Raw genomic sequence first — 17,196 nt, 5'->3', positions numbered from 1 at the left:
TTAATCTGTGAGGCTCCGCTTTCCCCCATCCACTGCCATCCCTAATTCAACTTGTTCTGGTAAGGCTGGGTGGTCACGTCCTCAACTAGAAGTTTTACCTTGCAAAGAAGCATGTCCATTAAGTGTGACCCGGTTCTCGTCGAGGTTTTTCTTCATAAAAATAACTTTATTAAATTGGTTTGGAAAAAACATGAGAACCAGACCACAATGGGTAATACCATTTTCAGGATCAATGAACATAAACTCCAAAACTTGCTCAATTTTCATATAATGCATGCACGAGCTGTCCCATTATTGGACAAGTTTTGCACTTGGGCTTACCCAATCTAATTAATAAGTTCCGGATCAGATGTCTGGTCGAATCCGATCCACTTACACCCCCAGGTCGAGCATAGCTACAGCGGAGAAAACCCTTCTCTCTCTCTCTGGTTTGCTAAATTCTGCTTGTGGAGATGATGCGCAGGTACGCCAATTTAATCTGCACCATCCTCTACGATTCATTCGATGCACCCTTCACGGCTTAACAGAGGTTCATCTCCGCCGGACGACCGGAAATTCGACGCGTTCTGTGCTCTTCTTGACGGGTTTCCGGCCGTTCAATAACTTGGGTTCGTGAGAGTACCCTCGTTGCTCGACGGAATCGAGTCGGTGCAGTTCTTCTGTTTTGTCGAATTGGGGTCTAGATTTTTGTGTGTTGGCTGTCTTATTGTCGACCCCTTTTCGATTTGGGTTGTGATTGATTTTTTCTCTTTGGTGTGTTGATGCTTTATGCATCGACTTGTCTGGTATAGGCTTGCCTCCAGAAGGTTGGTAGCAGCTATTCGTGGTTGGGACGTTCAGAAGAGGGCGTTTACGTCGGATGGCGCTGTCGTCGGGCCGAGTCCGGCTCCTCAAGCTCGAGATGATCATGTAATGATGAATCACTTCTACCTGTTTTTTCTGCTGTTTTGTTTGGTATTGTGCTCTTTTAGTCTTCTTGATTATTTGGTTCTTGTGTTTGATCTTCAAATTTGGTGACCGTTTTGTATGAATCACTTACCCAGATTTCTGAGTCTAAGTCGTGCCAAATTACAGTTGGGGATGTTTGCGATTCACGCGATATCGTAGTTGTTCCACAACGGAATTTCCCAACTTTTATCAAATTCCTGGATAAGTGGGTAAAACCAGAAGCTTCTTTTTGACAATCAAGCCAGGAGTTCACCTCAAAAATTCCTGTATCTTGCATGCTTATTCAGATATAACCCATATCCATACGGTAAAACCCATATACTTGTGCATGCGTGCGTCTTTGGATGGAAGCTATGATCAAACGTATCTACAAAAGTTTTCTGGTTCCTATTATGCGTTTGGCATTCAAGTGGTAATTTTAATTATACTTTGATAATCTGAAGTTGCTACACAAAATCGAATTGCCAAATTCAGCTAAAAGAAAAAAAGTTAAGCTGGTTCATTGACATGGTAACTGGTGATGATGCTTGCAATAACTATTCTTTTGGATGTAATGCCCCTCCAGTGTGTGCAAGATTAAATGATTTGTCTTCACATGTGCCCTCTAAAATTGGTTGTGCTGCATGAACACATCCGGGCGAAAGACTGAAATATATAGGCTTGCGTAAGACTTTCTCACAACATGTCTTGCAGCAACTGCTAGATAGAAATTATAGTGGGGAACATTTAGCTATTTCTGGCACTGGTCTTATAAATCTTTCATAATTTATGAAGACCTCTTTGCTGATAATGAGATTGTAAAATTGCGACCTTTACCTAAATAAATATGCATGAAGAGGAGCTCTTTATTCCTCGTGTTCTGGAGGGTCATTGGATAGGAATCCAAAGATAAAGTGAGAAAGAAGAAATCTATTGTGTAAATGAACGGAGGGTAATCATTACACAGTTTCCAATACTCTAATGAAACCGTAGAAGACATCTTACTAGTTAGTGGTTGTGCTTGTTCATCTTGTTTCATAGATTTATAGTGCTGTTCATCTTTGGTCATTTCTTCTCTTGTGTGATCCCTTTACTTTCTGTTTATATCATAATTTGTGCCTTTTTCTCTTCCTGTCCAGGAGGGAGGACCAAGACCATGCAGTGTAGATCATGTTGACTCTTTTGACATTGCTATTGTTGGAGGTGGCATGGTTGGCTTGGCTCTAGCCTGTGCAATCTGTATGTATTACTATTAGTTTATGACATTTGATGTGTCAAGTTAGTTTCTGCTTTTCGGTCCCTTATGTACGAATCATTCTTGTTATTTATATAAAATCTTCTCAGGTTATAATGTATTTTTCTTATCTGTTTGCCTTGATAATTGTGTCTGTGCTATCTGGATTGTGGAGAAGGTGAAGTTTTTTTGGTCTCTTACTTTTGCGTTTGCTTGCTTATTTAAAATCTGTGTCAACCATAGAAATGTCTCTGATTCCTCATTTGGAATGGGACACAACTGAATTTGAACAGCAGAATATTCCATTAGTCATGAGGATGTTGTTTGGAAGTAGTGAAGTTTTTTCTTAGTTTCATAATTTTCTTTTATTTGTTTTTTTTTTGGCATGTGAAGCATAAGAAGTTTTGCTGATTTAGAATATTTGACACCTTGGAACATAACCATTTCAAATAATTATTTACAGTACATCTTTTTAAAGCAGGAAAAAAGGAAATTGACAATAAAACCGAATAGAAGGCAACGAGGCATCAAAAGGCAAGCCGATCAATGATCAAGTTTCAGTAGCAGTCCAGAATATAATCTCACACTCCAAAATCCACGATAATCCGTACTTTGCTTCTTTGACAATGGTAAAATCTTGATGGTGCCTTCAACAAAGAGTTGCCAGTCAAGGAAGCGGGAAGCGAGGCACTTTCAAAATTTTAGGAAGCGAGAAGCATGGGACGACTTAGAAGCGAATCAGAAATCGTCTCGGAAGTGACCTAAAAAGCGAACCGGAAGCGACCTAAGAAGCGAGGGGGAAGCGAAAAAGAGAAAAAAATAAAAATTAAAATAAAAATACAAAAAAAAATGAAAAAGGGGGAGGCACACTTCCCTTTTTTTTTTTGTTTCGGAAGCACTTTCGAAATGCGTTTCGGGGAAGCGCGCTTCCCCACTCCCTATGGCGCTTCCGGTAACTCTGCTTCAACATTTTATGAACTACGTTCACTAGGGGCTACAAATCACTGCAAATGGGAGCATACTCTCCAGCTATGTAAACAAATTGGATGAAAAGAACTACTAGCTCAGAATCACCAAAAACTTCCTCCTTGTAGCCCATGCCCTATAAGCAATCATAACAAAAGAAACTCATAATCTCATATCCTCTTGCCATGCAAAGGACAAAACTCCATATAGTAACGTCACTCTTGAATAGATAATCAATTGAGCACCTTTACAGGGAGGGAATTTGCTAGATAAAATGCATCTCCTTTACTGAAGTTTAGCTTCAGTTTGCCTTGCTCTTGGAGACAACCAACAACAACAACAACAACAACTACGCCTTCATCCCAAAACAATTGGGGTCGGCGATATGAACCAAAAAAGAAAATCATTCTGGGTCTTCCACATGAATCCTTCTCCTTCAATCATTTCTATCCAATGCCATGTCCTCGGTGATGTTCAAAGCATTCATATCCTTTCCTATCATCTCCATCCAAGTCTTTTTAGGCCTACCCCGACCTCTTTTAACTAATATATTTTCCCATTTCTCCATCCTTCTAACTGGAGCATCGTTAGGCCTTCGCCGGATATGTCAAAACCACCGTAAACGATTGTCTCTCATCTTATTTTCAATGGATGCAGCGCCTACCTTCTTACGTATCTCCTTGTTTCGAATCTTATCTTTTATTGTATTTCCACACATCCATCTAAGCATACGCATCTCAGCTACACTCATTTTTTGAATATGATGTCTCTTGGCAGCCCAACATTCCGTACCATATAGTAAAGCAGGCCTAATTGTCGTCCTATAAAACTTTCTCTTCAACTGCAATGGCATTCTACGATCGCACAACACTCCAGTTGCACTTTTCCATTTCATCCACCCAACTTTTATTCTATGATTTACATCTCCATCAATTTCTCCATTCTTTTGTATGATAGATCCCAAATATTTGAAATAGTCATCCACCAATATTTCTTGCTCACCAAGCTTCACTACACTCCCATCACTACTTCGTTGCTTACTAAACCGACATTCCATATATTCTGTCTTACTCTTACTCAACTTAAAACCTCTTGCTTCCAATGTCTGTCTCCATAATTCTAACTTAGCATCTACGTCACATGGGTGCGGGTGCGGGTGCGGGTGCGGTCGCGGGGATTCGGCACTTCCAAAAAACCCGGGTGCGGGGGTGCTGCAGGGGCAAAAATGTAATATATATATATATATATATAAAGGGGGTCGGCGGGTTTTTTTCAAATTTCACAGCGGCTACTGACAGAACAGCTGCTGTCAGCAGCTGACAGACAGCAGCTGCTGCAGCTGACAGACAACAGCTGCTGCAGCTGACAGACAGCTGTTGTCAGCAGCTGACAGCTGCTGTCAGCATATTTAAAAAAAAAAAAAATCGCAGCCCATTTGGGCAAAGTTTTTTTAAAAAAAATCCAAAAAATAAAATGGACCTAAATGATCCTGGGTGCGGTCAACGCACCCAGGATCGGGTTGACCGCACCCGGTGCCGCACCCGCACTCGCACCCGCGTCGAGTCGCGTCGACGCGGGTGCGGCACCCTGCTAGCCGAATCCCTGTGACATAGCTTAGCATTAACCCCAACTCTAGACTCATCAATCAAAACAATATCATCAACAAACAACATACACCACAACACATTTTCTTGAATTGATCTTGTAAGCTCATCCATCACTATAACAAATAGGAAAGGGCTTAATGCAGATCCTTGATGTAACCCAACCGTTATAGGAAAATTGGTTGTCACCCCTCCACAAGTGCGGACATTGGTTACTACTCCTTCGTACATATCTTTAATTATATTAATGTACTTAAGAGAAACACCTTTCTTCATCATTGTCCACCAGAGAACATCCCTAGGTACTCTATCGTATGCCTTCTCCAAATCAATAAAAACCATATGCAAATCTTTGTTCCTCTCTCTATATCTTTCAATAAGTTGTCTAAGAAGATATATAGCTTCCATAGTTGATCTTCCAGGCATAAAACCAAATTGATTCTCCGATATCATGACAACCTTACTCAACCTAGACTCAATCACCCTCTCCCAAAGTTTCATAGTATGACTCATGAGTTTTATACCACGATAATTTGTGCAATCTTGTATATCACCCTTATTCTTATATAAAGGCACCAAAGTACTCTTCCTTCACTCATTAGGCATTTTATTTGTTCGCCAAATCAAGTTAAAAAGATTTGTCAACCATTCTAAACCTTTCTCTCCCAAGCATTTCCAAGCCTCGATAGGTATACCATCTGAGCCAACTGCCCTTCTTGATTTCATTTTCTTCAAAGCCTCTGCAATTTCTTGCTTTTGAATCTTGCGCATGAAGTCACGATTTATCTCATGAAAAGGAATGAAGAAGTCTCCAAGATCTTGAGCATGACTATCATTAAATAGCTTATCAAAATAATCTTTCCATCTCTCCTTAATCTCCTCATCTTTGACTAAAACCCTTTGTGTTTCATCTTTGATACATCTAACCATTCCCAAATCCCTCGATTTCCTATCTCTCATCTTTGCAAGCCTATAAATATCCTTCTCGCCTTCTTTGGTATCCAACTTGTCATAAACCTCCTTATATACCTTAGCTCTCGCGTTTCGAACTACTTTTTTAGCTTCTTTCTTTGCTATCATATACTTCTCCAAATTCTCATTATCACGACTCTTACTTAGATTTCTATAACACTCTCTTTTAACCTTAATAGCTAATTTGACATCCTCGTTCCACCATGATGTATCCTTACCTAGCGGTGCATCGCCTTTAAACTCACCCAATACCTCCTTAGCCACATTTCTCATACCACCCGCTATCTTATTCCACATTGATTCTGAATCCTCCTCGAGAGACCAATCAGCTTCCTTAACTACTTGCTCTACAAACATTCCTTGTTTAGCTCCTTTCAGTGCCCACCATTTAATTCTAGGATCTATCCTATGTCTATCCCTTTTGCGGCATTTTTTAATTCTAAGATCTAAAATTAAGACTCTATGTTATGTAGCTACACTTTCTCCCGGTATAACCTTACAATCGATGCAACAACCCCTATCTCTCTTTCTAAGTAGGAAAAAATCTATCTGACTTTTAAATGTTACTAGGTGAGACTCCCTCTTCCTAAAAGGACAAACCAAAATCTAAAATCCTTTCTCCTATACCATAGCCTCCATGGATACTCTCAAATCCATCCCTACTAATGCCTTCTCCATAAGATATCCCTTGTACTACTCCATCTAAATCTTCCCAAAATTGACGCTTAATGGAATCATCTAAACCTACTTGAGGTGCATAAACACTAATAATATTAATAATATCCGTACTTAATACTGATTTAATAAGTAAAATCCTATCACCCTTCCTACGGACATCAACTACATTATCTATATATCTACATTATATTGGAGACAACCCTAAGACCAAATTACTTTTTCACTAAATCAATGAGATCGTTGCTCCATAGTGGCAGGTATCCTATTGACAAAATGCTTGATGATGAGCTTCACCAATAAATGTGATATGTAGTTTGAGAGGCTCCACAAAGAGAAAAAGTCTATTAGTTTTACTGAAGCCACTAGAATCCTATGAACCTTTCCAAACATTGAAAATCCTTACAGTATGATTTTGCACAATTTTCAGAACGTGAAGGAGGTGTAAGTGGAATATCAAAATGTTGAGAATCATACTAATATACACACACTGTATAGGAGTATTGTTGCAAATTTGTACCTAACTGTACATAGTTGTCATTTTGCATGGTTCTCAGGGGTATTTTTCATCCTCAAGCTAAGTGTAATGTATGTGTTTTTTCCTCACAGGAAGGGCCTTGCTCTAACATTACTAACTCTAATGAAACAAGCGGAAGTACAAGAGAGGACCCACTAAGGGCATACAAGAACACAATAAAGTGTGCACATGCACTAGTCCACCAAGGGACAATACAAAGAACTAAGTAAAAACAATTACAAAAGCACAAAAGTGCAAACAATAGCCACTATGGGCAAGCACAAAACATAAAAATAATAAATCTTTATTCACTTGAACAATGCTCAAGAAAGCAAAACAAGAGAAGGGGTTTAACTCCCTTTAATTAGGCACATTGGACTCCAATGTAGCCGTTGGAATGCTCCCAACAACTATAATTATAGCCGTTGGGGAGATCCCAACAGCTATATTGAACAAAATCCAATATGCCCTTACATGAAAATAAAAAAGACAAGAAACAAAAAATATATAATGACAAAATTGCCCATAATGGGCAATACTAATTACAATCATGTAAAAAAACAAAAAATGCCCCTAAATGGACAAACCTATTACAATGAGAAAAAGTCATATATATAAATTATATATACATATATATACTGATATATATGTACAACACTATAATTTAACACTTCCTCTCAAACTTACGGTGTGATCATCGAAAGTTTGCCGAGAAGAGATACAAAACATGGTAAAGGCAAGATCTTAGTGAAAAAGTTCGTTAGCAGACATTCTGAAGTCACATAGGGCAACTCAATCGTTTCTCTCGAGTGTTCTTCTCTGACATTGTGGTAGTTCATCTCTATATGCTTGGTTTGTTCGTGGAAGGTGCGGTTGCTTGTAACGTAGATAACACTTTTATTGTCGTAACACGTCTTCGAAGGACTAGAGATGATTAAACTCATATTTTTGAGAAGACTCCTCAGCTAGATAATTTTCATAGTTATTGCCATGACTCGTTATTTAGCTTCAGTTGATGATAAAAATACATTATGTTATTTCTTACACCTCCAAGATAAAGTGTGTTTCTTAAAAAGACACAAAAACAGTAGTTGAGACTCTATTATTAGGATTACCTCTTCAATATGCATTAATATAAGCAATTAAATATAAAGAAGCAGAGAAGGATAACAATAACCCTTTGGATATAAAATTTTTGATATATCTAACAATTCTTAATACGATACTCATATGCACCGTAGTTGTTACATGTTAAAACTGACTGGTTGAATGCACAACATGATCAATGTTTGGTCTTGTAACAGATAAGTAGGTCAAAGATTCAATCAGTTGCCAGTATGGAGTTGGATCTTCAAGAGTTCTATCTTTCAATATTAATTTTGCATTGACGACCTTCGGCATGTCAACCTTCTTATCATAAAAAATTCTAGATTTGACAAATACCTACAACCAACTTCATTTGGGATAAGATATATCCTATAGGTGAATAAGCCACTTCGATACCTAGAAAATATTTTAAAAAACCAAGGTCAAACATATCAAAATGATTTTTGAGAATAGTTTTAATTTCATCAACCATCTTTTTTGTCACTCCCTGTAATAATCATACTATCTATGTATAACAAAAGAATAACAATGTCGGTATCGTATCATTAACAAAAAGAGCAGTGTCAGTATATCATGATCTATAACCCAAGTTTAACATAACATTGTTGAACCTATCACAACAAGCTTTGATGACTTTTTTAAGCCTATATAAAGCTTTTCTTAAACAAAGAACTTTTCTTCGCTCGATCTTAAGGTCAGGAGGAGGATCCATGTACACTTCATCATTTAGGTCACCATTTTTTATTTATTTATAACCCAAAGAAACTGCACCTGACACGAAGTCTTGGTCACGTTGACTCAACCTGCCATACCTACGGTTGTCGTGACGGCAACATAAAACTCCAAGGCTAGGATCCTTGCCCCTGGGGCCTATGCCACATGTTGGCTTGTGCAGAGGGGCAACTTCTATGGGAATTGAATATTGATTGCCCGTCTAGCAACCAAGGCCTCACCCCACTACACGAATTCCCTTTGGGCCATTTAGGTCACCACAGTGTTATAAAAAATGAGTATTGACTTGAGGCACGGCCCTTTGTGCCTCAGAGAACATTTTTTTTTACAACAAGATTTCTGAGACATAATCAACAAGATTTTTGTAGGTTAATCTCATATATTTTCAGTTATTTCAGTTATGTAATCAGTTTCTTAGTATATTACTATATTTTAACTTTTGTTGGTTAATCTCATATATTTTTCAGTTATTTCAGTCATGTAATTAGTTTCTTAATATATTTTAACTTTTGTTGGTTAATCTCATATATTTTCCAGTTATGTAATCAGTTTTTAGTTACTTTTATATGTTAATCTCATATGTTTTAGAATAATCTCATATATTTTAACTTTTGTAGGTTAATCTCATATATTTTTCAGTTATTGCAGTTATGTAATCAGTTTCTTATTATATTTTGACTTTTGTTGGTTAATTTCATATATTTTCCAGTTATGTAATCAGTTTTTAGTTACTTTTATATGTTAATCTCATATTTTTTAGAATAATCTCATATATTTTCCAGTTATGTAATCAGTTTTTTAGTTACTTTTATATGTTAATCTCATATTTTTTAGAATAATCTCATATATTTTAACTTTTGTTGGTTAATTTCATATATTTTTCAGTTATGTAATCAGTTTCTTAGTATATTTTATCTTTTGTTGGTTAATCTCATATATTTTCCAGTTATGTAATCATTTTTAGTTACTTTTATATGTTAAGAGTTACCGGAAGCGCCCCTATAGAAGGAGAAGCGCGCTTCCCCGATACGCGCTTCGAAAGCGCGAAACGTCGCGCTTTGAAAGCGCGAAACGTCGCACTTCGAAAGCGCGAAACGTTGCACTTCCGAAACGCGTGGGGAAGCGCACATTTTAAATGGGAAGCGTGTACCCCTTTAATGGGGTGCGCATACCCCTTTAATGGGGTGCACATACCCCATTAAAGGGGTACGCGCACCCCCATTAAAGGAGTACGAAGGGGCGAATTTACATATTTGTCTTTTTTTTAAACTTTTTTTCCAAAAAAAATTAAAAGAACGAGTTTTTTAAAAAGGGCAAAAAAGAGATTTTGAAAAACCCGTGAAAACAAAACCCGAAAGGGCTTTAGGGTTTTTTCACGCAGCTCAATCCGAGTCTCCTCCCTTCTTCTCTCGTCTCTCTGGCAACCGATCGGCGGAACCCAGAATCCGGCGACCTTCACTGACATCCGGCGACCTCCACGGCGATGAATCCATTCAGGTACGTACTCTCCTCTCTCCATCTCTTCTCTCTGTATCTCCCACGACCTCTCTCTTTCCATCTCTTCCCTCCATCTCTTCTCTCTGTATCTCCCACGACTTCTCTCTTTCCATCTCTTCCCTCCATCTCTGTTCTCCCTTTCGTTTCCAGGGAACAAGCAATCCTTCTTCAGTCATACAATATGACATTTAGGTTATGAATAACATGACGAAATGAGAATATGTTTTACACTCTTTGTCAGTTCTGCAGAATTGCTTATTCATGTGCATGCTGTTGGAAACAATTTATTTTATCTATGTTTATCATTATTTATTGGGTTGCTTATAGCTTACCGTTGCCTTGTAACCGTAACCTTGATCTTCTGAAAACGGAAAGCTTATCAGTTTTATTTTCTGAAAGTTTTGGTCCTTGGAGATCCGATTCTCTACCTAGGGTTTGGGACATCATTGTCTAACTTAATTTTATTTTGGTGCACTTTCTGAAAATCTGAGATTTGTGTGGCTACTCAGAGGGCGTTAAGGTGGGGAAATAAGGTCAGTCAATGAGTTTAGACTTTAGACCTATTTCGACCCATCCAAATTGTTTCCCCCAAATGGTGGGCCCGTATTTCGCGTTGATGAAGAGTTTTCAAGTGATATAGGGTTGGTGTCTGACCTGTGTGAGGTTCAACTCGTGAGTAGAGGTTTGTGTTGCATTTTTGATCCCTTCATTCTCTCTAGAAGGTACATTTAGGGAATAGGGGATTGTTAGAGACTATTTGTTTCATTTTCCTGTTGCAATAACATGGTGATCTTTATCTTTTGTGTTATCAATACGATGGTGATTTATATTCTTATGTGAGTCCCATGAAAGAAAAGAACAGTATATTGGTTGAGAAGCATTTCACATTTTGTGTTTTAACTGAGTTTATTTGGTCATCTTTCTTATTTCATATGGAAGCTGCACAAAATCTAATGGTATAGTTGTATGACTGGTAGGGATCTGAGTCCTCATGCAGTGGTACTTTGAAGTTCAAAAAGTTTTCTGTTTTAATATTTGTGTGGTACTTTGAAGTTCAAAAAATTTTCTGTTTTAATATTTGGGTTTATTACATGGTATAAGTAGTTTCACGCTTCCCGCTTCCTAAAATTTTGAAAGTGCCTCGCTTCCCGCTTCCGCTTCCCGTATCGCTTCCCCGCTCCCGCTTCCTCGACTGGTAACTCTTTAATCTCATATTTTTTAGAATAATCTCATATATTTTAACTTTTGTAGGTTAATCTCATATATTTTTCAGTTATTTCAGTTATGTAATCAGTTTCTTAGTATATTTTAACTTTTTTTTTGGTTAATCTCATATATTTTCCAGTTGTATAATCAGTTTTTAGTTACTTTTATATGTTAATCTCATATTTTTTAGTACTTATTTGAGATTTTCTATTTCTTATTGGTTGTTATTTAATCAATAAAACATTTCTTTATTTATTTGTATTTTTAGATATTTTTTTATAATTTTTTTAAAGTTTTCAAAAAAATATTTTGAGGCTTATGCTTTACGCCTCACCTTGGTTTTTGGTGGAGCACCTCGCTACGCCTCAACACTTTTTACAACACTGGGTCACCATTTAAAAAAACATTTTTGACATTAAGTTGGAAAATATGCCACTTTCTAATGGATGCTAAGGCAATGAGTGTCACTGGTCATACGAGTTACGAGAGCAAAGGTCTCTTTATAATAAATACCATATTCTTGGGAATAACCTTTGGCCACTAACCTAGCTTTATATTTTTCTAAGGATCCATCCCATTCCCTTTGGTCTTGACTTTATAAACGCACCTACATTCTATGGTCTTTTTTCCTATAGGTAACAATTGAATTTCTCAAGTCTTGGCCTTTTCAAGGGCTCTTAGTTCTAGATTCATGGCATCAACCCATTTGAGAATATCTTTAGCCTCATTGTAGGTTGAAGGTTCATAAAATGAGCGGATAGACATAAGACAAGCTCTATATCTAGGTGAAAAAAACTCATAGGACACAAACCTGTCACGGGGTTTACAAGTTCTACTGCATTTTCTAACACTAATTTCTTCAAGATTTTAGTTTTGAGAATACCTATCAAGTGCACATGGAAGATTTTCAACAGTTCTAGAATAAATTTGAATACTCCTGTATGAACTTTTGGTAGTACCCGGTAAGGCCAAGGAATCCCCGCAGTCCCTTGCGTGATTTGAGCGGACAAGGGGTGGTTGATCTGATCATACCTCTGTACGAACTTCCGGTAGTACCTGGTAAGGCCAAGGAATCCCCGTAGTCCCTTGAGCGTGGGGCACTGGCCAACTCTTTATTGCCTCGATCTTATCGAGGTCCACCTCCACGCCTTGGCTTGATATAACGTGCCCCAAGTAATGGACACAAGACTGGCCAAAACTGCATTTGGCTCGTTTGGCATACAACCAATACTCCGCGAGAGTCTCTAGGGCAATCCGCAGGTGGCACATATGGTCTTCCCAAGAGGGGTTATAACTCAGAATGTTGTCGAAGAAGACCAGTATGAACTACCAAGGGTAGTGTTGAAATACGTAATTCATCAGACCCTAGAAAGTTGCTGGAACATTGGTGAGACCAAACGACATCACCAAAATCTTGTAGTTGTCGTCATAAGTCCGAAACGCGGTCTTCTGGACAACGTCTGGGGTCATTCAGATTTGGTAGTAGTCGGATCTAAGATCCATCTTCGAAAAATAGTGCACCCCAAGCAGTTCATCCAACAACTCATTGATCACTGGGATCAGATACTTGTCTTTCATCGTAATCTAATTAAGGACTTGATAATCAATAAAGAACCACCAAGATCGGTACTTCAACAAAACCGGAGAAGAATACAGACTCTTGCTAGCTCTGAAGATCCCGTCCGAGAGCTCAATCTCTAATTTCTGAGCGTGTGCATATTTGTAGGGCCGAATATTAGCCGGCTTGGCCTTTGGCTCAGTCGGGATCACATGGTCATGAGATCGAGATGGGGGAAGGCCCTTTGGCTCATCGAATAGTGTGCCAAACTCTTGGAGCAACGCTTCCAAATCGCTTCACATATCTGCTAGGGTCGTGAGCACCCCATCCACTGCCATCATCACGAATATCTGTGATACACCCTTTCAAATCACCATGGCGAGCTATTTAGACCAGAGTTATCGAAAACGCCTAGGTAAGTGGGGAAGTGCGCTTCCCCGAAGCGTGTTTTGGAAGCGTGAAACGTCGCGCTTCCGAAACGCACTGGGAGGCACACTTTTTTTTTGGGAAGCACACTTCCCTTTTATGGGGAGCACATTTCCCTTTTATGGGAAGCGCGCTTCCCCCTCGCTTCCCCCATTTTTTTTCATTTTTTTTTTGTATTTTTATTTTTTTCTCTTTTTTGCTTCTCCCTCGCTTCCTAGGTCGCTTCCGGTTCGCTTCCGAGACACTTCTTGATTCACTACTAAGTCATCCCACACTTTCCGCTTTCTAAAATTTTGAAAGTCCTCGCTTCCCGCTTCCGCTTTCCGTATCGCTTTCCGCTCTTGCTTCCTCGACTGACAACCATGGTTTAGACTCAGCCAGAGAAGCAGGTCTCCATGGAAGGGCTTAGATCGACACGTGATGGCCTTCATAGTCGAACTCTATAATCATGTCATTGAAGTTCCACCATACAAAACTCAAGGACTGAAGCCACTGCATCCCTAACGCTACATTTGCACCCTTGATCATCAGTACGTACATGTCTGTGGTCAGGATTGTTCCTTGGATCTCCATCTGGACACCATGGCAAAGGGCAGTGCATCTGAGTTTGTTGCCATTCCCAACCACCACCTCGAAGGGCTGGTGAGGGAAAGTTGTACACTTGGCCCTCTTTGTCGTTTGCGCACACACGAACTTGTGCGTTAAACCAGTGTCTATCAACATTGAGATGAATAACCGACTGATTCTACTCGATACTCTCATCGTCTGCGGTACCTCCACACCAGCTAATGCGTGGTATGAAATCTTCGGAACATCCTCTAGAACATCATCACCTGGATTAGACAACTCGTCATCGATGGTCTCGCCATCCTCGGCCTCATTATAGCACAAGTATAGATTCAAGACCTTACACTTATGGTCCCATACCCATACCTTGTCGTAGTGATAGCAGAGACCCTTCTTGCGACATTCCTTCATGTGCTCATGTGAGAGCCACTTTCCCTAAACCTTAGGGTGCGCTTTCGACGTACGCCCTGGTTGTGGATGGTGATCCATGGCCTGATCGGCTGGCCTCTGAGGGACGGACTCCCGTGTGGGTCGGGACACAGTCCTTTGCTAGGGGACGAGTTCACTTGGGGCGTGAACATCTGGCTGGACATCCCATTGGTACGGGTTTAGCGTGAGCTCATCCTAGAGGGTTTTTTCTCGACCACATATGCCAATTTGAAACTCTGCATCAAGGAGATGAGTCTCGCGGCTTGAACTTCGATCTACAGGTCTGGCTTGAGACCCACAATAAATGTTCCAATCAATGATTTTTGGGACCAACTGGTAACGAGGTTACTCAACCTCTCGAAGTCTGCCTGGTAGTCGATGACGCTGCCTTGCTAGCGGACCTTGGACAGTGTACCGTGATGGTGGACGTAGGCAGATGATCTGACCCAAAGAGGTGAAAGAGTTCCATAATAATCTATCACTCTTATCACCTTGTTTTGTAGTCTGGATCTTCTCTTGAAGAAAATATTGTCGTGCCAAGTCTTTTTGCACGAACATATTCTTTAAAAAAATCCATGCATCACATGCCTTCTTAAACTTCACTATGATCGAGGCAATCTTGAGTTTCATACTATTTAGGAACAAAAAAAATGTAGGCATTCTCGGCTTCCCAGTCTTCAACCTTGACATAGTATTCCTTGAGCATTTTTTCTCTTTCATCATCATCAAAAGCTTTAACTTGATCTCCATTTTTTTTGGTATGAGTTGTGGTTCACATGTAGTACCATTAACATACCCCCACATTTTTTTCCTTAAAGTGACTCTCCACAGCGGTGACCAACATTAGATAGTTGGATGCGATCATTGTCATGTATTCTTTTTTGCCCATCTTGAAAGAAAAAACAAGAATTTGAAGAAGATCCCTTCTTTGCCGCAATCACGATCTTTGGAGAAGTTCCACGATCCCAAGAGCCTATGGCTCTCATACCATGTAATCAAACAAGCCGAAGTACAAGAGAGTACCCAGTGAGGGCATACAAGAACACAACAAAGTGTGCACATGCACTAGTCCACCAAGGCAGAATACAAGAACTAGGTAGAAACAATTACAAAAGCACGAAAGTGCAAACAATAGCCACTATGGACAAGCACATTGTTACGCCACTGAAGCCGTACATGATACTTCAAGTACAAGGTTTTGATGATGAGCAAGTGAATCAACTGCATTTCAGCTAAGGCAACGAAGAAATTGAAGAATTCGATGAGGAATCTTTGAAGACTAGTGTGCAAATGTTAAATTCATTAAAAGTCGTAGATTCTTGTAAGAGCCTTACTTAGAGTGCATATTTAGGTTGCATTTTACTTAAAAAGTCTTTAGAAAAACTTTTCTAAAAGAACCCTTCATGAAAATCTTTTTAGAAAACTCTTTTCTTAAATTTTTGTGTTTATTAGTCGACTAATCCTTTCGCGTCATATTTTCTAAAAAGTCATTTTTGTCAAATTAGTCGACCGAAGGTTTTATCAGTCGACCGGACAAAATGTCTGTTTTCTGGAATTTTAGCAGTAGTCGACTAATGCTTTTATCAGTCGACCGGACAAAATGTATGTTTTTCAGAAGATTTTAGCAGCAGTCGACTGAAAGGTTTTTCAGTCTACTAATGATATTATCAGTCGACTAACTTTTCTCTAGTCGACTAAGTTTCAAATCTTCAGATTTTCAAACGGCTCGATAAACAGATCAGTCGATCGACGATAACTGTCAGTCTACTAATAACTAACTATCAGTCGACTAACTACTGTTCCAGTCGACTAATTTTGCCGTTTTTCCTGAAACTTTAAAAATGCGTGCTTTTTCATTTTTCAAACGTTTTGATCGTTCAAAATGGACTGTTTTGACACCCTTTCATACCCTCAACGTATGAAATCTTTCAACTATAAATATGAGTGCATTCCACACTCAAAAGCACTGTAATTCAATCAATTTGAATCAATTACTCTTTGCTTTTCACTCATATTCATTTTCTCACTCACGTGATATTTTTCACTACAGTTTTTCACTCAAATTCCTTTGAAAGATAGTGAATTCGTGAGTAGAGTATTTCAACAACCTCAAAAGCCAATTGCATCTCATTTGCATTCATAAGAAGGGCTTAGAGTTGTATTATAAGTTGTTACTTATTTCAATTTTCTGTAAAGGAAGGACTCTTTGGTTTAAAGGAGTTGTTTGCTTTCAGTAGGTGTGTTACTGAAAGTGGGACCGGATTTGGTCTGTATGATCTTGTAGTTACACAAGGTTGATAGTGGAAATCTCAAGCTGGTTTTGCTTGGGGACTGGATGTAGGTCGGGAAAGGCTGAACCAGGATAAATTATTGTGTTCTTTGTGTGATTGCTTTGCAAATTGCAAAATCCGTCAATATTCCGCAGACAATTTTTAAAAGCACTATTCACCCCCCCTCTAGTGCTCGTTGCCTCGATCCTACTGCACTTTCAGCACAAAACATAAAAATAATAAATCTTTATTCACTTGAACAATGCTCGAGAAAGCATAACAAGAGAAAGGATTTAACCCCCTTTAAATAGGCATATTGGACTCCATTGTAGCCATTGGGATGCTCCCAACGACTATAATTATAGCCATTGGGGAGATCCCCGCAGCTATATTGGACAAAGTCCAATATGCCCTTACATGAAAATAAAAAAACAAAAAAACAAAAAATATATGCAATGACAGAACAAACCCGTGTTGTTAGAGGCGAACGCCTCAGTAGCTGAAGCGTA

At 38.9% G+C, this 17,196-nt stretch overlaps 1 protein-coding gene across 3 annotated transcripts in view; it reads left to right on the top strand.

The window, feature by feature from the left end:
- Positions 1-371: 371 nt before the first annotated feature.
- The window catches only part of LOC149819353 (FAD/NAD(P)-binding oxidoreductase family protein), a 43,365-nt gene continuing 26,540 nt past the window's right edge, over positions 372-17,196 (top strand). The window contains exons 1-3 of one of the 3 annotated variants that reach the window (XM_089985515.1): positions 372-463; positions 792-909; positions 2,067-2,166. In XM_089985515.1, the coding sequence (XP_089841641.1) occupies positions 453-463; positions 792-909; positions 2,067-2,166 (229 nt within the window). In that variant the 5' untranslated portion in view covers positions 372-452. Of the gene's footprint in view, positions 464-536; positions 645-791; positions 910-2,066; positions 2,167-17,196 lie in introns of those variants that run through there. The other 2 variants (XM_089985516.1, XM_089985517.1) reach the window with 2 other exon arrangements.

Source organism: Nuphar pumila, chromosome 13 (assembly GCF_984573655.1).
Source record: "Nuphar pumila chromosome 13, dmNupPumi1.hap1.1, whole genome shotgun sequence".
NCBI classification, from domain to species: Eukaryota; Viridiplantae; Streptophyta; class Magnoliopsida; order Nymphaeales; family Nymphaeaceae; genus Nuphar; species Nuphar pumila.
This window is presented reverse-complemented; position numbering and strand designations above follow the sequence as displayed.